Source organism: Eptesicus fuscus, chromosome 4 (genome assembly GCF_027574615.1).
Source record: "Eptesicus fuscus isolate TK198812 chromosome 4, DD_ASM_mEF_20220401, whole genome shotgun sequence".
NCBI classification, from domain to species: Eukaryota; Metazoa; Chordata; class Mammalia; order Chiroptera; family Vespertilionidae; genus Eptesicus; species Eptesicus fuscus.
Window position 1 is genome coordinate 98,216,172 of NC_072476.1, and position 26,341 is coordinate 98,242,512.

General features: G+C 48.3%; 1 protein-coding gene across 1 annotated transcript in view; it reads right to left on the reverse strand.

Annotated features, from left to right (window-relative positions):
- The window catches only part of TRIO (trio Rho guanine nucleotide exchange factor), a 305,380-nt gene extending 279,837 nt beyond the window's left edge, over positions 1-25,543 (reverse strand). Inside the window, exon 1 of the mRNA XM_054715266.1 lies at positions 25,387-25,543. Coding sequence (XP_054571241.1) covers positions 25,387-25,543 — 157 coding nt within the window. The remainder of the gene's footprint in view (positions 1-25,386) is intronic.
- Between the last annotated feature and the right edge of the window lie 798 nt (positions 25,544-26,341).

Genomic DNA, 26,341 nt, shown 5'->3' on the forward strand with positions numbered 1-26,341 from the left:
CTCCCCCTCCTCTCTTCTTTTTAAATAAATATGTTTTTATTGATTTCAGAAAGGAATGGAGAGGGAGAGAGAAACATCAATGATGAGAGAGAATCACTGATTGGCTGCCTCCTGCTGGTCCCCTACTAGGGATGGAAACCTGGAATCAAACTGTGACCTCCTCTCCTGGTTCATAGGTCGATGCTCAACCACTGAGCCACACAGACTGGACCCCCTTCCTCTCTCATAAAAATATTTGCTAATATTCCATTTTCATTTCATCAGAAGCTGAAATTGTATATCAAGTTAAAAACTGATAGGTATTTAAATTTTGTTTTAATATTTTTAGTGAAAAGTGATTATAAATATAATTCTGCTTCAATAACTTCAAATTAACTTCAAGGAAAGTTTTACACTTCCTGACTGCTTAGCACAGAGCAGATGCTCAATAAATGATGCACGAATATGTAAACGAACATTAATGATTGTTTTAAATAATGGTTAAACTGAAGGGTGAAGGGTTTGTTGACAAGCTGAAGATTACCAAAAACATACATATCAAATTTTTAAATATAGCCAAAGCTTTCTAACCACAGTACACAAACTACTACCCTCATTCTACTGAATGTGTTTTTAATTAAAAATGAAACAGCTAAATATTACCTACATTATAAAGACACCACCAAGAACTTTTCTATTATCCTCTCTCATATGGCAAATATGAAACTTTAAAAAAACCCAACATGTTACAACGGGAATGTCTGGTTTGGGGAGAACACAGAAAATGTATCCGGGGGCAGAGATGAGTTCTGTAAGGCATTTCCCTGAGTCCCTAACACGTGGCCTGATTCCCCATCCTCCCAACTCCCGCTCCCCATCTCCAGCTCCATCTGCTTTCCAGTCAATCACCTGGAACCCTGCTTTTCTCAACTGCTTTCTCTTTGGCCCGTCAAAACAACTGTCATGTGTCTGCCCTGGCCGGTTCGGCTCCTGGATAGAGCTCAACCTGTAGACCGAAGGTCACAGGCTCCTCTCCGGCCAGGGCCCTGGTCAGGGCGCATGCAGGAGGCAAACCAATGGGTGTGTTTCTCTCACATCCATATTTCTCTCTGCCTTTTCCTCTCTCTAAAAACCAATGGAAAAATATCCTCAGATGAGGATAAAAAACAACAACAACAAAGCTATCATTTGTTTTTAATAATAAGCCCTTTCTAAAATAGTTTGTCTAATTACCAATTCACTCTACAGCTGGTGACATCACAATTATATGACCTAAGTACTATCAACTTACAGATATTTTCAAGGTAATCCTAAAATGCCATTAAGTACTTATCACTTTTGATTTTCCAAAAGTAGATTTAAAGCTACAAGTGGGTGATCCTTTTTCTAAGCACTCACTGTGAATCCAATATTCGAAATCATAACTAAGAAGTTTAAAAATCAATTTTATTACCACCATTACACAGAACAAGTTACACTGTGTTTCACGGATGTGCATGTAATGATAACTCAAACACTCCAGCTGAATAAAACAAAGAACATGATAGACTTGATAAGCCAACATATAAAACATTTATGAAACAAGAGCAAATTTTCCTGGGAGTCAATGGCAAAATCAGAACAGTAGCCCAAATTTTTCACGTTTGAAATAAAATCACTCATTTTAGTCACTATAAATAACATGGGGAGTTAAAGGGAGATATTCAGACATACCAATTTAGTGATCATCAGAAATGACATCGTCCTATGAAAGGACAGGAAAATGTGGAACACTTTCTTAAAAATACAACTCTTATACTGTCAAATAAAACTGTGTGTGAAGAACATGATGTGAAAATAAAAATGGGACCTTCCCAGCTCTGAAAGAAAAAAGGATGAAAAAAGCAGTCACACCCATTAAGAATATAACAGAGGTAATGAACAAAGACAGACCAGGATGTCTTAAATTCCCCTTGAACTCTGTCCTACACAAAGAACAAGGAACTTGGTCCATGCATTCACCTCAAATAACCTCATTAAAACTGAAAAATCAAACAGGGGGAGTCGAAAATCTCAGCCTCTAAGAGCGGCCTTGAGTCCGGTGACTGCAGAGGTGGCCTGGAGACCACGGGCACTGGCGGTCAGATCTGGTGGGAAACGAGGCCTCCTGCCCTTGCTCCCTAGCTCTCCCCACCCTGGGGACAAAGGCCATGGCCGACCCCGGGAGAGGCACTCCAGAGAGACTTGGGTTTCCTGGTGACACTTCCAATAAAAAGTTGCATTTCAACACAGGTTACTCCAAATGTCAAGCTGCAGCATAAATCAATAATTAAAATGAAAAAGCTAGACACATAATAACATGAATGTAAACATTTCTACTGCAAATGGTAAGCTCTGGCACCACCACCAAGTCAAAGAAGCCAAATACATCAAAAAACTGAAGGCTCCCTCAAAAGACAGCATTCCAATTCAGAAGGGTCAGAGGTAGGCAGTCACCAGCACTCCCGGGGCTAGAAAACTGTACCCAAAGCCACACAGAAGCAGGATATTCTGCTATGATATATTGGAAGCCAACCCTCTTTAAAAATCAACTACAAGGAAAAAATGAACAAATTTATACCAGGCAGTGTAAGTCACATTCTGTTGCCAAATATTCAGATTCTTGGGAAAATCTCCTATTTCAAAAATAGAATGAATAATTTATTTGGGGAGAGTCCCTACCTAGTTCACACGCTATTAAAGGGATATCTCTTGCTTTAGGCTATGTTAACAGGACAGAAAACTTAATCATGAATTAAATACATGGAGTGAGCACTCTTCATGGATGATAAGGACCATGAAATCAGCAAGAAGGCGTTCCCCTGATTTCAGGATGACATCTTGGGTGTGATGCTGTGAATGTTGGCCCTGTGAACACACACAGCCAGTTCTCAAAGCCACTCGGGCTTTTCCATTTCATAAAACATAATACAGAGTCCTGGCATCTTTTCCAAGGATCATGCCAGAAATGATCACCATTCTTTTAGGGTATCTACTCCCAGGTAAATGTAAAGAACTGCATGGCAAATCCCACCATAGTTTAGTTCAGTGATGGGCAATCTTTTGAGCTTGGTGTGTCAGGTGTGTCAAACTTCGCCAAAAAACTGAGCATAACTCGGGTAGTGTGTCACTTTGAGGAAAAAACTAACTCCAAGACTCCAGTCGCAAATGTTTCATCCTCAGGAGCAGCAAATGTTTCATCCTCGGCATGCGGCCGCGTGTCATCAGAAATGGCTACGCGTGTCAGTGCTGACACACGTGTCATAGGTTCGCCATCACTGGTTTAGTTTCTTCTCTTCCTGGTTTGCCGTGGTTTGGATACCTTCTCCATATCGTCACACTATCATCCACTGGTTCTGATATATATAGGTAAAAAGCACAGTCATCAATCATCAAAAAGAACTTAGGGGAGAGACTTAAGCAGCTCACTATGAAGTAAGAAATAAATGTTCTGTAGTTAGGCAAAGCAAAATTACCTGTTCTACTGCAAAGAAACTCAGTGACCCTCCTTGCGGGGAATGCTGCTGTGAATGGCTGGCTCCTCGGGGCACTTTCAGAACCGAGGTGCTTCTCCGGGCCCGGAGCTCCTTCCAGGTGTGCACCGGGCGGGCCTTTCTCTGACACCTATCCCTGTCTGGCCCGCGGCAGGCTCTTCCTGAAGGTCTGTGGCACCTGGCAGAATCACTCATCGTCCAAGGCCGGCCCAGAAATCAGCACCTTGCAGTGCACAATTCTCAGGCCCTGCCGAAGGCTAAGCCGGTCATCTTCCTTAAAAGGCCTTTTTCTTTCAAGAATAGGGTGTTTCTGAAACCCTACTTTGTAGAAACATCTTGACCTATTTATGAAAAACTGGGTTGGCCTCATATTGATGTGTTTAATGTTAAAAGGCCCTGTGGCCTGCTTTCAGATTCATGTAAATAAAGCTTTAAAGAGGGTGGGGGAGAGACGTCCCAGAAATGGAAGAGATGTGGGGGAAAAGGGAAAGACCAAGAAAGGCCTGAACCATTCCTAACGGGGCTGGGGAAAGCTCTCCCGTACAAACACCCCCAAGAGAAAATCGTACCACACGCTGTCTTTCCCCGGTGTGCCCTTTCCACAACCTGCTCATCGGGGAACTACCTCATCGCAGATAAAACCATTCACGGCTCAAAGGAAACCTGATAAAAGGTGCTTCCTCACCCTTCGCTGTGACGGATCAAACCCAGCCATCAGTCAGCAAATATTGATTAGGGCCTGTGGTGAGCCTGGCCAGAGAAGAGACAAGGATTTCATAGGAGTCACAAGTCCAAGCGCAAGAGGTCTGGGTCTTGAGGATTAATTATCAACAGTAAACAGCAGTCAGCGGATCAATGGCAGCAACGTGAGCACAGTCCAACAAGAAGGGCCGGTGGCTTCGACCTCCCTCCTCCAGGGCTGCCTCTGCCCACACTCCACGTGCACACTGCACACCCACAACTTTCTATGGAAGAGGATGCAATACCATAAAAAGGTCTGGGCCTCTTGCCCATGTTTGCAACCTCCCGCCACAGTATACGGGGATGCAACATGCATTTCGTCATGCATCTGGCAAGCATTTAGTAAGCACCAACTGTGTGTGGGACACTGGGGATATGCATATGAGCTAAGATTTAACCTCAATGTAAATTACAGCTTAGAAAAGAAAATATCAAGAAGAAATTACATGGTGGCTGTGAGTCAAAAGGAATTACAAGACTATGCCATAGTTTAGGGATAGAGATTAGATTACCCCCAAAATAAAAACCGTTAGGTTGATGTGCCAAAGCAAGTTTATTAGAATCATCATAAAATTCGAATTTTATATTTGATAAAATGTGGGTAAGGGAAGGGGGAGTCAAGTAGAAAGAGAATCAGTCAGGCACAGGTGCAGAGACAGAGGGGACACACATGTCTCAGACTGAAGGTGCCACGGGACAGAAGAGAATGGGGCCTCTGAGGACAGTGGATGTAGGTGCCAGTGCATAATCCTGACTCTCCAGAACCCCTGCTCCAGAAATCAAACTCTCACCTCTGCCTCCATCACACTGTAGCATGGCGTGAGTGGCACTGTCACTCTGACGTGGTCAAAGAAAGACAAGAGAAACAAGGAAAAGGGGGAAAATGGGAGGGGGGAGGGTAAAAAAAAAGATTAAGGACCCATTTAGAGGGGGAAAAATGTGTTTGTCAATTCAACAAACCTGGACTGCCCCTAACAGCCACCAACCATCCCATTCTCGCTGATTTTATCACCTGTGAAAGCTAGAAAAATCAGAGACACAGGGTTAAGAATGATACTGCTAAGTGGAGGCACTGGTGACAGGGTCCAGGGGGCTATATGAAAAGCTTATTTCTGGGTGGAGGGAGCGCTGACTGGGAAGGGCTGAGGCTGTGAGAATGACTTCTGGTGAGTCACCCTCTTAAAGAGAGGAAGGTCCCCCTGAAGGGCACAAGGAGACACAGAGCCTCTGGAAGAGAGATGGGTGGTCAACAGGAAGGATAAATACAATACAGCCGGTAGCAACTTTAAGGGGAGCAGGGGAAGGGTTGCTTTCATTCACTCATTTTTCCTGAGCATCCTTCCTCTACTGAGGCAGGCTAGCTCCACAGCCACAGTGCACCCAGGGACCACGTGGGAAGGGCCCTCCACCCTTACACACCCTCAGTGCTTCTAACCAGGAATGCAACAGGCAAAATGACTGACACTTCAGGGCACAGGGTCTGGATGTGAAAAACTGGATTTGGATCAAACGTGCAGGACACTCCGATAAGGAAATTCCTCAGACTGACAACCAAGAGAATAATTTTAGGGGATTATTATGAGGAAAAAGACAATCACATCAACACCAGTGAGTTAGCAGAGAGGAACAAACAGGATTCATTCCAATTCTGACCAAAGGCAAAAGATTAGACTTCCCCACTAATGAGAAATAAACTCGTGGACAACTATCCTGTGACTCAATAAATCCAGTTGGCTGGCAGGTGGTCATGCAGATCTTCCCAAAACAATCCTAGAAAAACAAGATCCGGGGCTTGGACCCCTTTCTTCCCTTGATGCAAATCAGATCCTGGGCAGACTCCACTTTCAGTCTCACCTCATTATCATGACAGGTGGTTTTACAGAGCCAACTAACCTCCCCTCAGGCCATGCATCTTAATAATTGGATAATTTGATCCCAATTCATTCAAGCCAGTGCGAACAGACAGGGTTGTTCCCAGGAGGTTGAGCCAACCTTGCCAAATGGTATCCACGCTTATCAAAGAGATTAGGGCTTAATCACACATTCTTTCCCCTCACTCCTATAATGGCTCTCTGCCCTCTAGTAAGATTATTTTTCAGATTTTTAAAATATAATTACCAAGCACTTTTTAAATTGTTTTCTAGCACTGACACAGAGGTGTCAATGGACTTAAGTCATCTCAATGATTCATCCAGAAGGAGGCATGACTATATCCAAGGGAGTCAAGTTCACAACTGACCTATGGGCTCCTCCACTGAGTGGCAATAGAAGCCACCATCAATACAAGCAGCAGACAGCAGTGCACAGTGCTCATGCAGGCAGAGAAGGATCCAGAAGGGCCCTATGCGTTTAATGTCGGGACTCAACTTAAAACACACATTCACTTACAAGCAACTCAGGAATTGTCTGGAGACTGGAAAACTTGCTTCTTAATTTCCCTTGCAAGCAACTGTTAAAAATATGTCACATGAGAAATGAGTCATGAAAATGTATGAAGGCACAACCTGTTAAGATTTCTGAATACTTTAAGAATGTGATCAGTAAAAAAATATAAAAATTAGCTTAAACACATGTTTACTACACGTACCTAAAAAACAAGGTAAGTTTTACTGAATTTTTAAATTACACTACTAGGATTATCATTTCCTCAATTTGAAGTGGTTTAGCTATATATCCACGCTGGTCATTTACACATGTAAATTATAAGCAACTCTGAGTGTGTGCATGTGTGTATATGTATACGTGTGCGCGCGCATGTGTGCATGTGAGTGTGGGTGTGTGCATGTGTGTGTGTTTGAATGCACTAGAACTCCAACAAGTTGCAGTTCCCAGCAAGAAGCAAAGAATGATTGACCTTAACAAGAGATACAATCTTTAAGAGTTGCACATCAGTCACAGACTAGAACAGGAAAAATCGCAATGTGGTCCTCTTGAAGGAAATACGCTTCCCATGGTTGATCACATATACGACATCTTGAAAGTGAGCATGTTGCCTGACTCTACACGATCTTAGTTCCTTCACGAGCAAAGCTCTGAGACGACGTCTCAATTACTATCAAGCCAGGAGATAAAAATTATCCCAGACTGGTGCTATCAAAAAAATAAGGGGGAGTATGAATTCTATATGTGGAACTTACACAATATGTGGGTTCTAGAAGCAGAAGGATAGAGACCACTCCTAAAATGCTTTAAATAGTCGCTCCAACTGACATCCCTGCCACTGTATACTGTGCCTATGGCATATGTAATACCCATTTAGAACCTTCTATGAACTCTGGCATTTTTACAGGTGAAAGAACAAAGTAAGAACGGATATTTTAAAATGTTCTCAAGTATCAGGACAAAGAACATGGGGTAGGAAAGTGTTAAATTACAAGCCATCTGTCCTGATAATTTACAACGTGATTTCCCTCATCTCCTTCAACACTGCATAACATCTCTATGGCAACACCGAGACTTCAACTGCGAGTCTGGAGGCCAATTGTGCTTCAGTCTGTTCACACAGAGCAAGCCCGAGCGAGCGGTCGGTGCGCTCCCGGCGAGCAGGTCTTCTCCTGCAGAAGGATGTCCCCGTCATAAAGGGACTGAGTTCACTTCTGATTCCCTCCAGTTACGTCAAGGAGATGGTTCTGCAAACTGCACATACCATGCCTGACAGACTGGCCGAGTCCCGTAACCCGCAACCAATACACGTACCTTTACATAACACAGGGGTCCCTAAACCCCGCTGTGCAGCGGAACTCCCAGCAGGGCTTTTGCAAAATACAGATCCCGGGGCCCTGTTCTGGCTACTAAACCAGAATCTCTAGGGATTCTGTAATTCTTAAAAACTTTCCAGGCAAATCTGTTATGATCTGGGTTAAGGAACCCACAGGAGTAAATCACAGGACTACTTGGGGCCTGCCCTGGGCTAGTGGCTCCACACTCCACCCTCCCGAGGAACAACCACAACCCAAAGGAACCAGAACCAGAAGGGTCTCCACGGGGTGCCATGCCAACGCTGAGGGCCGGTGGCCAGGGCAGGACAGACAAGGGCAGTTTCCCAAAGGAAGTGATGCCTGAGCTGAGTCAGTTAGGAAAACCAAGAACAGGAGGGAACACCCAACACCAAGGCAGGTTCCAGAGCACGTACACAGCTGGGTGTGTAACGGGGGCCTGAGAGGCTGACGGGGGCAAGAAGTCTAGAAGCTTCCCTCAACTGAAGCCAGCCCAGTCAAAGTGGATCAACTGACCAGCTCTGAAACTCAAAAACTCCCGTTTGTGACTAGAGCTGGCCTTGGTTACAAAGCATCATCAAAAGGAAAAGAGGATCTGGGGACAGTAGAAAGAGAAGAGAAAATAATTCTGCCCTTGTCTTCACCAAAATTCTCATCTGTGACACTGGAAAAATACTACACACATCAATAAATGTGTGATAAATGACAACTAATGTACTGTGTCTTTTTGAGAGCATCTCAGATTTTATTTTCACCTTGAGAACAACTTCAATTAGGTAGACTTGAACTAGTCGCTCACCTCTTATTTTAATTTCTATATGATTCCGCAGCACATTTGTAAAAGAGGCCAAAAGAGAGAATCACCTAATCATCTTGTCTCTTTAGAATACACACTCCCACTGGCCAGAATATTATTTTTGTCTTCTCCAGCTGTACAGCACCTGGCATACTGACGCTGCTCACAGGATAAACAGCTCATTCATTACACAGTGCCATGTATATTAAATAATGCCCATAAAGTCCTTTGAAGATGAAAACCACTTCAAGTGCTAAGTAATTCTGAGCGGGGCATCTGAAACCGAGAAACAAAGATGACAGACCAAGCATCATAAAAAGGTCACCGCCCAGCAGGGAGGCTCTTGTTCAGCCAGACCTCTGGTCCCTTCGCAGGCAAGCTCCACAGCAGACCAAACCCCAACCTGCTTTACGTGCTTTTAAAATATATAATCGGTCAGGGGAAGCTTTCAAAGTACTAAAAAAGAACAAAAGTCTTCAGTGATTCCTTTCTTTTAGGGACCATTCCCAAAAGTCATTTCAAAGAAACACAAATTCTTCTTCTTTCTGAGATGTCTCCTTTTAAGTGAAGCTAAAATACTCTGTAGAAAGCGTCAACTCGATTCTAAAACAGGCACAATGAAAATTCCTGCCACAGAGCACATGTGATTTTATGCAAATCAATACAGTTTCTATGCAAATTGATACAGTTTCTGTCCTAGAGTCTAATGCGCACTCAAGGTCTCGGTCACGTTCACGAGAGAGCAGAGCTGATTCCAAAGTTCAAAAACACAGAGCTCACACTAGCAGGACAACCGTGGCTGTGATTCTTAACGTCAAGACCAGGCGTCCTCAAACTACGGCCCGCGGGCCACATGCGGGTGTTTTTGCCGTTTTGGTTTTTTTTACTTCAAAATAAGATATGTGCAGTGTGCATAGGTATTTGTTCATAGTTTTTTTTTTTTAAACTATAGTCCGGCCCTCCAACGGTCTGAGGGACAGTGAACTGGCCCCCTGTTTAAAAAGTTTGAGGACCCCTGGTCAAGACCATTTGCACTTTTAGGAGGAGGACGGCACAAAGTTGCCTCTCGTCACCTGTCCCAAACCTTTGTTAGGAAGACCAGAGTATCATCAGCTCAGAGGCGCACTCGCTGTCCCCAATGCCCACCCTTTGGGAAGCAAAGTCTGTCTTTTTCTTTTTGAGACTGAGACTCCCTGAAATTTTCCATGGGACAGACAGTTAATACGAAGTTTTCTAAGAAATTACCAAATGTACCATCAGATCACCACTGACCCCCCAATGAGATCTTATCCACATCTCTCCCTCTCAAGCTCCCTAAACGCACTCAGATATCTTGGCGCGATATACATGGCAGGACAGGAGGCAAAGTCTCGTTTCCACCCAGGACACCCCTTTTGGGGAGAAAACCACTGTGCCTGTGGCATCCTCGCGTCTGCCCCTAACAGCTACTGATCTGCAGCAAGTTCTAAAAAACCTCTCTGCACTCCCTTCCTCAGGTGTAACATTAGATGTCACTGCCCACCTTCCTTGCAGGGAGCTTTGAAAATCAGCGGCTGGTGTATAGTAAGGGCTCAATAAATAAAGCTGTTTAAGAATCTCAAATATGTTGCTCATTTTGCCATGACCTTTTTTCTTTTTTGACTGATATATAACACATACTGTGAAACTCACCCTTGTAAAGTGTACAATTCAGTGGTTTTTCATATATTCACAAGGTTGTGTAACCATCACCACTAGCTAATCCGGGAACATCAACCCCAGCACAATCACAGCCGAAAGGCTATGGTTGTAAGCTTGACCTTGGAGTCCGACCCTGCAGTCCTAGGTAGCTAAGGGATGTGGGCTGCAGGGGGTGCAGCAAGTGCTGCCAAAACAAAGCTTGATAGAGAGCAGAGAGTGGCAACAACAGGAAAAAAGCAGATTTAAAATTCGCAAGAACATTGTAAGCATCTTGCCCTTGTTTTGCTTTGTGTGATCTGACTATAAAATAAAGCTTCGGCCTACAGGATGTGTCACTGTTTCCTCATCCAGGCACAGTGATTCACCTGGTCCCAACTGTATTCTCTTGTCTGTTTTCTTTAACCCTTCACCGCCCCTCCTCAGGTTCACCCCTGGCCGTGCTGGACGCGGGTCATTTCCCCAGAATGCTTGACCCATTAGCAGTCATTCCCACTCCCCGCCATGACCTTTTACTCTCCAAATTTTCCAAATATCAAAAAAGCCTTTCCCATTTAAAATATGATTTAGAAAATTCTGACTCTTCTTTCTTGCTCAAATGTCTAGTTATAGGAAGGGCATCTAGAACTAGAGGACAAATTTTCCAGAACACAATCTAACAAGCATGAGGACGTTTATGGAAAATACAGAGCACGATCTATGACACTGAGCCTTTCTCCCAAAATCAAGGGCCTATGTTCTAAGTCATCGTTTAGCATAGACAACCACAGAGCAGCAAACACTTTGTCACATGAGATCTGCACCCACCGTTCCATGACTTCTGGAACTGGGTGCACACCCTTCCCCCAAGCCCCGCTGTGTTAAATTCACTGCAGGTGGTTTCCGGGAAGAAACACTTAGTCAATGAGCAGCAGCAAGAGTCTCTCCAGCCATGACTCACGGCTGACTCCAACCCAAGCTCGGGCTCCTGCCCCCCCGCCCCACACACAGAGTGTGATGGATTCCTGAGAAAAGGCAGCCCCACCCATCCTGGTCCCACCACACACCAACCCCCTACACCCATCACTCGGTCTTACCATCTCAGCACTCGCCTTGTCGTCCTCTCTTCCAGAAATCAGTACGTGCAGTGAACACGATAAACTTTCCCACTACAGGTGTCATCTTTACAACGTCTGCACTTATTAGAAATTAATCTTTCTTTTTTGGCAACTCCTCCTTTTTCAAATCTGAGCTTCAACATCACCAGCAAGTGAGCTGCTGATGGAGCCTGGCAGCTCTTCTCTCCAGCACGCCTCCGGGGAGTCCGGGCGCATTACTTCATCTGTTTTCCTTGGATGACTAACTGACAGGCCCTGAGCTGAACAGAAGCTGACCACTAACTGCTGATCTGAAGAGTTTAAACGGGAAGACGGAGGTTGGTTTATCGCAATGGTGTGGGTTAGCATTTTGAAATGACGTTCTGCATATACTAGGATTGAATAAATCCTTAAAGATACTGAGGATAAAGGAAGCCTTCGCGGTCAGAAAAGTGAATTACAAATATGGAAAAGGGAAGACTAAATGCATCCCGTAGCGTTGGAATTGAAGGCATGAGTATAAGCTCATGGGTTTGATTATAAACACATAAAGGCATACAAATGTACACATGTGTATACACACACATCACACTTCCTAGCTCTGTCCACTGAGAGGTTCTAGAAGCAATGACGCCTCTGTAGCAATGAGCTCACATTGTGTTTCTAAATGCTGTTCTGTGCTCATGAACCAGGGATCCTTGGAGAAATGGCTAATTCCAGGGCTAGAGCAAGGAAAGTACAACATAAGCCTAAAACATCTTATGTGTCAGAAAATAAGAAAGTTCTCAAAAAAATGATGGGGTCCCGACTGGCATGGCTCAGTGGTTAGAGCGCCTGCCCCACACAACCAAGGGCCATGGGTTCACTACCTAGTCAAGGGCACGTACCTGCGTTGCAGGTTTGATCCCCAACCTTGTCGGGGTGGGGGCAGGAGGCAACCAATCGATGTGTCTCTCTCACAGCGATGTTTCTCTCTATCGCTCCTCTGTGTCTCTTCTCCCCACTCCCTTCCACTCTGAAAAATCAATGGAAAAAATATCCTCGGGTGAGAATTAAAAAAATGATGGGGACAGGTCACAAAAGATAAAGGAGTGAGACTGAAAGGACTCCCACTGGCCCAATCTTGGACAATTTGAACACCAAACCAAATACTGATAGCAAAGAATCATAACCCACTGAGTAAAGGAAGAATCCATGAGGATATATCAGTAAGCACCTGGGGCACAAGGGAACGCTCTTCCTTATGGTAGAAAGCTGGCAAAATATGGAAGAAATGATGAAGTTAGAAAAATCGCCATTTTGCCATCATCAGAGTAATCACTGATTCAGGCAAGAATCATCAATGGATTCCACATCCAGCAAATAAAAGTCAGGAAACATAGTCTCAAATGATCTCCTCACAAAACGCTAACCAATTACAGGGGGAATCAGTGAAGAAACCTGGTCGTCACCACCTGAACCAAATGACTGGAGTGACCATCCCACGTGGGGCAGCTGGGTCCCGACAGGGTGTTCGGGGAGGACACAGCCCCGCTGGCAGAAATGTACAGCCTGAATCTCACCACGAGGAATAACCCAACCCAAACTGAGGGTGATCTTCAAAAGAACTGACTGTAATCCTCAAAAATATTAAAGTACCGACACAGACAGACCGGGAAAATGTTCCAAATCAAAGAAAACCAGAGACAACAACTAAAGGCAATACTGGTCCTAAACACAATCCTGGACCACAAATATCAATTGCCAAGATAGATGTTTCTGGAACAACTGGTAAAACTGTAGTTAAGTCAGTAGATTCAGATCATAATATTGTACCAAAATTAATTTCCTGATCTGGGTCATTATCTACAGAGAATGAATGCCCTGGCTCCTAGAAAATATTATCAAGCCACCACTTAGATGTAAGCGCATCATCACCTCTGCAACTTACTCTCAAATGGTTCAGACACCAAAGAGTATGTAAACCATATATACTACACACACATACATGTACACATGTACGTGTGTGTGGATGCACTCCAGTATATGGGGGTGGGGGGTCACCACTGTGGTGAAACAGTAACAACTGGGGAATCTGAGTCTGAGTTCCCACTTCTTTGACCATGAGTTGTGACTTCTCAAAACAAACTTACCTCCCCCCGCCACCCACACACAAAAGCAAGCAAACTACCTAATCAACAATGAAGACATGAATCAACGCAACAGCCAAAAATAACACTGTGAAATCTCAGTTATTCTAAGCTAATGTGAATTTGAGTTCTGTACCTCCTTTGATAGTTTAAAATCAAAGATAAACTGCCCTGGCCAGGTAGCTAGGTTGGTTGGAGCATCGTCACGATACTCCAAGGTCCAATCATGCTCTGGCTGAAGTATTAGAAGTCCAAGGTAGACGTGGACTTCTCAAAGACACAGAGCAGACCATGTTCCCAGTGTGGAATCCGGAGAGCATGGGTGGTCCAGATGGGGATAACCCTGTGCAAGCATCCCATAAACCAGGCGCTGGTGGTGAGGGGGGCCGGAGGAGCCATGACTGACGAAAATGCACCCCACTACAGGAAAAGCCTAGGACACATGTCCAAGTTATCTCACTAAAGAGGACAGTGAAACGAACCCTATTTCCCATGACCACACATTGTCATCAACGTTTCGATGAACAGCAGCAAAGAAATGAGTGGCTGCAACAAAATAGCTATATAGAGAGAACCCGGAGCTACCACACCCACCGTATAAAACTGTCCCGAGAAAGAGCAGCTTAGCAGCCTCCAGCCCCTCCCCACCCCACCCCCACCCGTTCCCTTCCCAAGTGAGAAAGGAAGTCCTGGCAATCCTTATAAATGTGTCACACACAGCGCAGGCTGAAAAACTTCCCTCCCTGCCTGGCCCCTCCCGGCCATCCTTCCCGAATTGCCCTCCGCCAACCCTGCGGCCACGGAGGCTTCCTATCCAGCGCTGCAGCCCCTGCGCAGCCAGGGAGGCGGCACCCACACTCCCACCAGGACTCCTCCAGAGAGCCGGGCGTGGGGGTGCCAGGAAAGTTCACCTAGCCACACGCCTCAAATAGAGAGCTGGGCTTACCAGGGCTATTTTGGTAAAAAAGGAACATCAGTTTTAATTAGTTGAAAAGAGAAAAGACATAGAAACGAAATTATAGGGCCTGGACCAACATGAGAAAAAGGCTGCTGTACCCTGGAATCTTCCACTCAACTTCTGTTTGGTGTGAGACTTGTAAATTACAGCTTCGCTCCTCCACACACAGAGATATTCGCATCCACTTTTGAAGATTTGAAAATTACAGCGCAGGAGCCTGTGGGATGCTGAGGGTCATTCCCCCTCTCCCTCCGTTAGGGAGGGGAGGGCATCGGCGCTCTGCGGGCTGGCAGCCTTGGGTTTAAATTCCACTCTGGCCCTCACAACAGTGCGGCCTGGGCAGGTCCTTCTGCCTATCAGAGGCTGAGGTCTTCATTCTAATTCACAGCAGTATCGTCCCTGCTGGAAGCGCGGGGGGGGGGGGGGGAGGGGAGCTTGATTCTATACGAGAAAACGCATATAAAACGCCTGCACAGCATCTAGGGTCAGAGGCACTCAGATAATATAGCCAGGGGTGGACTGGCAGAGGTAACAGTTAAAACAGGCTTGACCAGGTTTCCTTAGAGGGCAGAATTTGTATTAATGGCATTTGGAGAAAATACACATATTTGACATGCCATCCTATGACCTTACAAGGGGTTACTGCTTTCTGGATGCACTTAATTTACTCTCTTCTGCAGCATAATTCCAAAGGTGCTCTCTGACCCCTGATGGCCGGGTCCTGGCCTCTCACAGGAGTCCGGAGAGCATGGGAGACCAGCTGGCCACTGCAAGACTGCCCGTCAAAAACAGCCCGTGTCCACCCTGCAAACTGTCACAGGAAATTTAGAGATCCCCTCTGAATCCTGCATACGGTTACAGTCAACGGTTTCCAGCAATTTGGTTCCAGGGACAGGTCCCATCTCACGTACAGGCTGCACCCTTCACTGAGTTAGGCAACCGGCAGAGGTGAGGCAGGTCCTAAAAAACAATGCCATCAGAGGAGAGAAACGCCTGACAATGAGTCCTGCAGATTTTGCTTCTCAGCACTGCAGTTCAATATTGGGAAAGACAGAGGTACGCAGACCAGCTAACAAAACGCTGAAACGGAACGACTCTCCCATGAAGCCCCTCCCAGGAGCAGCTGTCCTGGCACAGGCAGCCTATCGCGCGGGGGTGGGGGGGTGGGGGGGGGGGAGGGCATCTGCACTGAGCTGTCGCAGGAGAAAAGGTCGGGCCTGGAAAACATCACAGCAGCACCGTTCTCAAGGCTCCTGAGAGGACAAGTGCAGCAGAATGCAGGTGGAGGTGAAATCTCTCGCGCATACAAGTGTGAAGTATACTCTGCCTCGATGCAGTGGGTTTATTTGAGCTAGTAATGGTCCCCTGCATGCCAGCCAACATCACTGTGGTACTAGAAAGGGCAGTGAGGGATGGAAAGAATTTCTCATCATCATGAATTTAAAAAAAAAAAAAAAGCTACCTACAAACAAGAAACAGCTATTAGTATGAGACTAATGATCCAGTTATTTGGATGCCAAGATATTAAACAACTTCAACTTTAGAGATTTTATTGTGTGAGACTAGTTAGGTAGAAATATTTATAACAACATGCTAATCAAACTATTGTTTCCCAGTTCAGAATAAATAATAGAGGAAGTGTACTTTCTGGCCCTTATCATTTGAAAGTTAAACTGATAAAGTTATCCAAACACTAATAAAATATGTATGTTTTTCCTGTGGATCCTAGCACCTGTTACACAGAACAAGAGTTAACACAAGTAAGGAAATGCACAACTTTCAGAATCCAAATTGCCCAGGAGTGCAGCAGTGGGGTTGAAAAACAGGAGCAAGAAAGGAATCCTTGAAGACAGGGATCAGTGTAAGAAGAGGAAGTGAAGCACAAGAAATAAAAGATGGAAAATGATTTTTTATATATACTGTTTTGACCAACCTCTTACAGACATTTCTTACTCATTATATCCAATTTAAAAGTAAAATATTTTGCCCGAAAGCTTCCATGTCATTTATACTGTCACTTCATATAAACTAGGAGATATGAGTCCTTTAAAAGAGGTTTCAAATATTAGTCTCTGATATATTCATTCATTTCATCTTGCACTGAAACCACCCATTCCACAGAATTCCAAAGTGGGGTGTTTCGTGACTTTTCCGAGATCTATACAGGTACCTATGCATACATGGGGGGGTGGGGGGGGGGAAGACAGCAAGGAACACTTTCCTATATAATAAAAGGCTAATATGCAAATAGACTGAATGGTGGAACAACCAGAACAACCAAACAACCGGTCACTATGATGTGCCCTGACCACCAGGGGGCGTGTGCAGAACATGGCAGGCGTAGGCCACTGCGGGATGGTGGAGCAGGTGAAGCAGTGGGGGAGGCCAGACCAAGGCGGGGCGCCAGTCGCTGTCATCGGGGCAAGCCTTTCTTTGCTCCCATGCACCACGGTCCCACCCAGCGCTCACACCTGCTGCTGGCACCGGAGCCGCTGCTCGCACCACTGCCAGAGCTGGACCTGCTCGCACCCACTGCTGGTGCCCGGCGCCAGTACCGATCACTCGGCGCCATCAGCGGGTGTGAGTGGCAGCTGCCAGCCCTGATCGCCCCTGAGGGCTTCTCCACCTCCCCCTGCTCCTGAGGGGCGATTGGGGCAGCAGCAGGTGCGAGTGGGGCCAGCGCAGTCAGCGCATGGGAACGGCGGCAACCGGCAGACAGGTGGTAGGAGAGGCCGGGCGGGGGTGCAGAGGATGGGCTGAGACCCGCCCCTGTGCCTACCAAAGCCTCACAGCCCACAGTTCCTTTCAAGGTGCATGAATTCGTGCACTGGGCTCCTATCCTAAAAATATTCAAGGATTATACTTTTAAATTTGAGTTGTGTTTTTCTCAAGTTCAAGACTAGCTTTATTTTATGGTTATGAATGTTAAGTGAGGGACTAACAGTTTATAAATTCATTCATTAACCATCAATACTGGGAAACAGGTAGCTGCAAAGTCAAATATACACCTGAAGGCCCAAGTGCAGAGGACAAATAGATACTCACAGAGAGATTAGTGCAGGAACAACCCCACCCCCCAAAGGAAACCTACCCCTAGAAACTCCTTCTTTACACCAGGAATGTGGAGACACTGCAGACCATCCTAAATGTACTGTTCTTTTTCTTTTTCTATCTGGACAGCAGCAAACCTCACCTGAGTGGAAACATTTGAAGCAGGAAAAATGGTGACTGTTTACATCTAAAGAGAGTTTTGAAGTCTGCAGACTTGACTTACATGCTATATGGATTCCCCAAGTTAATGCTTCTTACAGAACCCAAGAAAAGTTATTTCCTTGTAACTTTCTTTAAAGTTCACCCCTAGAAATTACAGGAAGTGTGGTCCCACATAGGGCAGAGTGAGTGACTATTGTTATTTTTTAAATCAACAGAAAACCTTTCCAAAATAATTCGGTTTTGCTCCTGTTTACCCAGAGAAATGACTTACTTTGGATTTGGTTTCTGTTGGTATCACAGGGTTTTTATTTGTGTTTCCTTGTTTGCTAGTCAGGCTGAATACTTACTTGTTGGCCACCTGTACTTCTTTGAAATGTCTGTGTGCCTATTTCTCTTTTGGGTTGTCTTATTGATTTGAGGAAGCCCTTTTATTTTTATTTTTGTTAATCCTCACCTGAGGGTATTTTTTCCATTGGTTATTAGAGAGTGGATGGGAGGTGGGGAGAGAGGAAGAGAAACATCGATGTGAGAGAGGCTTCAATTGGTTGCCTCCCCGACGCACCCCAATAGGGGCTGGGGATAGAGCCTATAATCAAGGTTCGTTCCCTTGACCAGAATCAAACCTGGGACCCTTCAGGGTCCGACACTCTTAACCACTGAGTCAAACCTGCTAGGGCAAGAAAGCCCTTTTTTATTTCTATGTATGATTTTTAATAAATGTTTACTCCCAGTTTGTTGTTAGCCTTTTTTAATGTTATGTTTTAATTAATATACAGTAAAACTGGATCTTTGGGGTGGGAGGTGTAAAGTTCTATGAATCTTGATACATATAATCACCACAACGTCATCCCCCCAAATGCCCCTCATTCTGCCCCTGGTATTCACATCCTCACCACCCCTAACTCCTGGCAACCGGCCAACCTGGCCTCTCACTGCAGGTCTCGCTTCCTGAGAACGTCGCCCAGGTGGAATCATACAGTGTGTGGCTTTGCAGACTGCCTTCCTTCACTCAGCAGTGAGCGACGTCAGTCTGTTTCTCGGTTCACAGCTACACTGTCTCCATGCTAACAAGGGCAGCAGGCAGGGAAGGACCCAGCCCTTCCCAGCAGCAGGACAGGGAAGGACCTCTTTCCTGGAAGTGAAGGGTCCACATGGCTGCCCAAACCCTGCAGAAAGCCCTCCCAACGAGAAACCAAGGGCACCCCATCACTGTCCACAACAGGACCACACGCCTCCGTGACTCACATGGACACCACTCACCCAAAGTATCCTAGACCTAGAGTCCATTCTGTGTGCTGACTGACGTTTTCCATAAAGCTCTGTCAGTGTAACTGCTCAAATGTACTCACTTATGATAAAGCCCAGGTCGGGTGATGCTTCCAAAATATAAGATTTGTTCTGTGGATTACTCCACAGCCCTTCCCAACCACGCAGGAGTGGCTATGTGGTTCACCAAAACAGTACGTTTTTCAACTAAATGAGGTTATCTCTGCACAGCACAGCTGGCCCTGGACCAAATATTCAGTCACTGTGAAGAAACCCCCTCCTCCAGCTCAGCACCTGGGCCTCTTGGTTGAGAGTCTGTGCCTTTCACTCTCTTGCCCCCGACACATAACCCTTCCCAGAGGGCAGGTGACTCATAATTTGGGTTTCAAGGGGCTTCCTTTACGTGGAGAGGGAATACAAGAGAGGAAATTCGGTAACGACAATTCAGTAAGCAAATGAAGTGTTTCCATTAGTGAATGAGAAGTGAAAAGGAGTATTTATGTCCCCGCTAATCATTAAACATGAGAACATGATTTCCCATAAACGAGAATGTCTGTCTGCAAGTAAGGCTTAATAATGTCAAAAGTTTAGGAGACGACACTGGAAATTTGAGCCAAATGTCTGTTTCCTCTTTATAAACTGGCAGAGGTGGCGGAAACTCAGGGTCTGGTACGGGCTGGGCACCGCGGTGAGCAAGCAGGCAAAGGCCCTGAGGGGCGGCACAGGGGGCACAGGAGGGAAGGGAGCGAGCAGAGGGAAAGGCAGCAGAAAGCCATGCCCTGCAGGACCCTGTCTCATTCCTGCCTCTTTTCTCCTTTTTGCTTCTCTGCTCTCAGTGCAGTGGGACAGCAATAGGAGTTCCAGAATGGCTCCAGCTGAACCATCCCCAGCCAGCATTCCTAAGTGCAAGGGACACCGAGGAGACACCGGGTCCTTGCTCCCGCCCTTGCTCTCTGTTCCGCTGAACACCCATCAGTAGATATTAGGGTAGGGCATGAGTGACAACTGTGTCCTCCCCACCGAATCCCGCTTACCGCTTTCTCCAACCCTAGGCCCATCCTGTTCACTGCCCATCATCAGCTTAGGCAGGGCTGAGGAGCATGGAGAAGATGTAAAAGACAGCATCTCCATCCACAAGACAAAGAACGCAGTCAGTCCCCCCGAGTCCACTTAGCTAAACACTCGGGGAAGAAGGAAATCAGAAAGGACATCGGAGCGTGTCTCTACCTTCGCCGAAGCAGCAGGATTCTCCCTCAAATGCATCCCTTCACTGTCCCCGGAGGAGCAGCTGTTCCTGCAGTGGTGCTACCGAAACTCTGACAAGGCAACACACTCAAGGAAATAAAAACCAATTCATTACAGAACTGAGGAGGAATGAAGGGGGATGTGAAGACTGCTTTTTATAGGAAAGCACAATTCATCACTATCAGCATCAGTGATTTTACTAGGCATAAAGGGTGGCTATTGATTAAAAATTTGACTTTTCTCTGGAATTCTGCCAAGAATATGAAATGAAATTTTATTTTCTCAGCAGGGGAGTGAAGTACATAAACTTAAAATTTCAGATATTTTACTGCTGATTTAAACGACAGCTTCAAACATACCTTCCATTTTCAGTTAAAAACAAACCCCAAATTTGCCCTCGTATTCAGAAGGTCTAAAAAGACGAGCTCAGTCACCTATTTTAACATACATTTGAAAAGCATATTTAAACCACATGCTTCATTTTCAACAGAACCTTTGTTTTCACTTAAATCTTGGTCAGTCATTTAAATGGTTAAAATGGCTTCATGTAAATCTTCACTTGAATCTGGGATGGTTAAACTGCAACAGGAAAGATACAGTATCACAGTCCATAAGTCGGTTTACAAGGTCTCAGTGAAAAGTTTCTGTCAAAGACTGTTTTACTGCTCTTTGATTTCCTGAAAGTCACTTCTAGGAGTATTTTTTAGCTATCGCTTTGCTCTCCTCTAAAACTGTGCCACTGAAAAGGAGAAACCAACACTTACTATCAAATTACATTTTCTTCAGATTCCCTTTTCAAAATATTGAGGGTAAGAAGGGCGGACTTGGTAGTGCAATATTATTACTGGTGTCCACAAAGACCAAAGCTGCCAGCCCTGAACACACAGAGGTAACCTGACCAGCCAGGTTACCTTTCCCTGCTACGTACGGGGTGTTAGAAGCGTAAATATGAAGAAATGCTTCCTTTGATGCTCCATGAGGAAGCCATCATATCAAAACATGGAAAGGTATGCATGTGGCTCCCACCCTAAGTACCAGACTCCTCCTTCACATAATCCATAGGAAAGAGAAGGGCTGCTGCCAGGAGTCCAGAATAAGATTTAATGAAAACAAACAAACAATCAAAAAAACCAGCACCATGGGCCATGACGCTTCAGAAAAACCACAAACCTTTTTCTTTGCACATTCATTTAATCCAACCTAAAACATGCCAGGCAGGTTAAAAATAATGCATTTATGTAAGCACCCCCCTTCCCCCCCCCCCCCCCACACACACACACACACACTTGCAAGGTTAAATAGAGAGCTCTGAAAGAATGATTTATTGCCACAAGAACAGAGCCCCAAAATAGATTGGCAATAAAAGTGATTGGTCCCAGTGGGGTTGAGAACTAATGTAAGCAAAGTCCTTGCCACGAGAGGCGTCCAGGAAAGAGTACCCGAGCCAGGGGCGCTTCCCAGCCCTGACCCCACCTCTACCAGAGTTCCACTCTGAGCAAGTCGCTTAACCTCCCTGAAAGCCTAGATAAAAAGTAATAATAAATTAAGACATTAAAAAACTGTACTGGCTCACCTCTGTGATGCTTTGACGTTTGCTGTATCTTTTTTGATGCTGAGCTCTGTGCAAAAGAGGACAGTGAGGTCTGAAATTCACTAACACTTGCGGAAAAATCTCAGCTGCGCTTTAACACACCATAACCACATTTTTTTGGCTCAATGCAATTTAACACTAATTGACCTTCCTGCTAGTGCCAGATCTATAAAAGGGGGACCAGGATTGTCCAAATGAATAGGAAGTTTCTGAGCCAAGGACCTGAGTGGAGAATGAAATGACAGCCTATGAGGTGAGACCCTGAGCAAGGTGGGCATTGGGCGCCACAAAGCGGGCGAAAGACAATCGTTGCCTGAAGACCTAAACTACCCAAGGAAACGTGGAGGGAACCACAGAATCCGAGAGAACGAAACATTCCCTGGGCCACCTTCCCAGACCCCTTTCCAAGGGCAGGAGTCCTGTCCCCAGCACCCACCTCCGAACCTTGGCAGGTGGCAACACCCCTGCTTCAGCACTTCCAGTAACGACAAATCACACGGCAGCTCGTTCTACTTGTTTTTGTTTTTTTGTTTTAAACCTCACCCGAGGATATTTTTCCATTGACTTTTAGGGAGAGTGAAAGAGAGAGGAAAAGACAGAGAGAAACATCGATGTAAGAGAACATCAACTGGTTGCCTCCTGCATGAGCCCCAACCAGGGCCCAGGCCAGGGAAGAGCCTACAACCTAGGTAGGTGCCCTTAACCAGAATCGAACCCGGGAACCTCCGGTCTGCAGGCTTGCGCTCTATCCACTGAGCCAAACCGGCTAGGGCCACTCTACTTTGTTTAAAAGTCCTACTGAACTAATGTCTTTCCCCTTCTTTCATCCAACCCTGGGTACCACTTTTCAATGTATGTTTACAAAGGTAAATTGTAAAGCAGCACAGATAAGGAATAAGAAGAAGAAAAGAAAAGAAGGTAGCCAAGCAAACAGTTTAAGGCTGAGACGTGAGAAGCAATGAGAAGCACCATGTCTAGGTCACATAGGCAATCTTCAATCCCAGGCTCAAAAACAGCCTGGAGAAAAGTTCACACCTAGACATGTCCACCCCAACCAATGACTACTGATTTTCTGTGTTTCTACCTCTTAGGAAAGAATGTTGCCTTTTACTAATAGATTGACCTCTCCATTCAGCCATTCACATTCAATCAAAACTGCCCAGGGGCGCCCCTACCTGAGCCATTCTACCAGCTGAGCTCCCCACCCAGGGTCCTCTTGCTTTGTCTGTCCTGACTGTCCAAACCCCCGCTAACCCCCACCAACCCAACTGAATGGTCCCTCTCTAGCCTCTGCTAGACATCACTGCCCTAGATGCTGGAGCCAAGATCTAGGTCAGGAATTCGGAGCTGCCCAAAGGAGGGAGAAGCACTTTTAAAAGACCTTCCGGATTTCCCTTGGGATGGGACAGCGCAACTGCTGCCGACTTGAATCTGCTCTGGCTCCTGATCCCGCATCAAACAACTGAAGAGATGATTTGTCAGATCGTTTTGGAGGATGAAAGAAAAGAGCAAACCAGTGAGCAGCACTGTCTGGTTCTGCCCCAAAAGGAGCATGAGCAGGGGCCTGGGAGCAAGCATGGCCACCAACAGAGGTATCTCCCCAGCTAAGTCCCCGAGGAGCACCACAGTGACACGGAGCAAGTTTCCTGTGGGCATCATCCAGTCCACCCCGATGTCTTTGGGGGCTGATGAGCATAAGAAGTCATGTCCCTAACAGGTATAATAAAGGTGTGAGAAAGTCTGGTCTCACAAGCACCGTCAATTCCATCCGCAGAGCAGGGAGCCTTTCTAGCTGAGAGGAGCTGAATTCTGCACAGAGTCTATTATTTTGTGACAGGTGGTAGAGTCGAGAGAGAAGACAGGCTAGACTTTAGCTTCAGGGCATGAAGGGAAGACGACCCAGTTCTGCTATTAGGAAGTAAGACGGGACTGCTCCATCGCGCTAGGTGCACACAAAAAGGCTTTCATTTCGAGTTCGTGTTTTCTTAAACCTTTGCTTTCTGCAGGGGACCTCACACGGAAAGAGGGAGCACCACCCAGGAGTAGATTAACCCCAAGCTGACACTGGAGAGTCGGCATATGTCACTCCCAGCCACGATCAATCTGTTAAACAGACTCAAAAATAACCCCGCCTGGCCAAGATCAAGAAATCGAGTGGAAGACAGCACTAACCCAGGTTATCTATCTACTGACACCGCTAACTTCTGCCTCCGACCATCGCCCTCCCGATGCAAACTGCTCCTTGGGACCAGTATTAATTGCCAAACTGATCTCACCGATTCTTGGGGACCGCATTTTGAAAGAGGGTATGGAGAAGCTGAGCCTCCGACCCCCCGGCACGCGCCCCAGGACCGGCCGCTCCCCCAGCCTACCCGGCCTGCCACCCTCCCAGTGGCCGCCACAAGCACCCCGCACACGCCCCGCGCACGCCCTCCGACCCGGCTCCGACCTGGCCCGCCTCCTTCGCTCTACAGCCCCGAGGCTGCACCCTCCCTGCACCGCGCCGGGCCGGCGGGACACTGCGCTCCGGGATCCGGGCCCGCGGCCGCGGCCGCCAGCACCTCTGCAGCCGCCCGCACGCGCGAGCAGACGGGCCTGGGCGCGGGGACGTGGACCCGGCTCGCGCGGGATCTGGACCGGGCCGGGGGGCGGGGGGAGGGGGGAGGCACTGCCGCTTGGGGCCCAGGGACCTCCAGTCACGCCCCCCCGCGCCTCCTCCGGATCGCAAAGCTCGCCTCTTCCGCGGCCACCCCCTCCGCGCCCGAGAGACACCTGGCACTGCCTCCACCTCCAAGCCACCCAGGCAGCGCCCCGGGAGCTCCCGCCCCGCGCCTCTCCCCACGGCCACCACGTTCCCAGCTGTCCCTCCCGGGCCGCCCCCGGAGACAATGGCTCGGCCGCCTCCAGGCCGGCCACCTCCCCCCAACGCGGGTGCCGCGGCTGCCCCGTGTCACAGAAGTGTAGACCGGGGCCGGGGAGGTGACAGGCGGGAGGGCCGAGCTAATGAACCTGCCCGCTCCGGGGGTCGAGGAAGGGCCAGGTATCAATTGGCCACCGGCACCGGCCCAACGGAGAGCCCGCTTTCCGGGGCCCGGCCCCGTCGCCCCCGTCCGGCCTCCAGGACTGGAGCCTCCGCCCTCGTCTCCCCGCCGCCCCCTCCTCGGCCCTCCCGCGACAGAGACAAAGAGCCGGCGCCGCAACCCGTGGAACTGAGGCCGCCGGGGTCCGGAGCCGGGGAGGCTGCACCCTGGGCCGACGTGCGGGCGCGGGGAAGGACGGGTCGGCGGCGTCCGGGCCGAGCGCGGGGCGCGGGGCAGCGCGGGCAGGGGACCCGCGGGGCAGGTCCGGGAGCCCGGTGCGGGCGTCAGTGGGTCGGCGAGAGCGCGCCGGGTCCGACGTGCGGGTGAGCACGGGGCGCGCCGGGACCCAGAACCGCACCGCTCGTCGGTGTCGGCCAGCGCACGGGCGGCGCCGCAATTGCACTCACCGGATCGGAAGAAGGCCGCGATGTCGGCCAGGTCCTTGGCCGCCTCCTCGGTCCCCTCGCCGGCGCCGCCCCCGCAGCCCGAGCCCGCCGCGCTGGCCGTGGCGGCGGGGCCGGAGGACGCGGCGGGGGCGGCGGCGCCGCCGCTGCTGCCGCTCATGGCTGCGGCGGCGCCCGCGGCCGCGCCCGGCTCGGGCCCCGCGCCCCTAGCGCCACGCGCCGCCCGCCCCGCGCCGGGCCTGGCGGAGCCGAGCGCCCAGCTGCCCGCGCCCGGCGCGCGGACGCCTAGCCCCGGGGCGGCGGCGGCGGCGGGCGGCGGTGGCGGCTCGGCCCGAGGAGCGCGCCCACATAGACGAGGACTCCGCCCGGGAGCCGCAAGCTGGCCGCGGGGCGGGGGCGCGGGGCACAGCCTCGGCGGCGCCGGCCGGAGCTCGGGCAGCGGCGCGCGCCGCGGGGACACGCGATCGCAAGGGCTGGGCCCGGGGCCGGCAGGGTCTCCGCGATCACGGGCGCCGGCGGCAGCCGCGAGCCTCCATCTTGATTTCCAATGGGGAAGGAAGGAGGGGGCGGGGGGAAATCACAGCCGAGGGAACCCGGGTGAAAGGAAAAGGGAGAGCAGGGAAAGGAGAGGAAGGAAAAAAAGAGGGGCTTCGGCAATTTCCGGCGAACATCGTCAGGGGCCCGAGCTGGGCTCGGTGGGAGGGCGGGGCCTGGCGGTGGGCGGGGTCTCGGAGGGGCGGGGCCGCTCGGGGTGGCCCGGCGCCCAGAGAGCGGGCGGGTGGCTGCCGGAGCGTTCAGCCGAGCTCCGGATCCTCCTCCCGGCAGCTCCGGCCCTTGGAAGGAGCAAGAACGCTCCGAGGAGCCGGGCGGACCTTTCCAGGCCCGGCGTTGTGTCCCCGTTGTGCGCTCGCTCCTGCACCGCCTGCACCGAGATGTTTATTACTGATCTCGCCGGCAG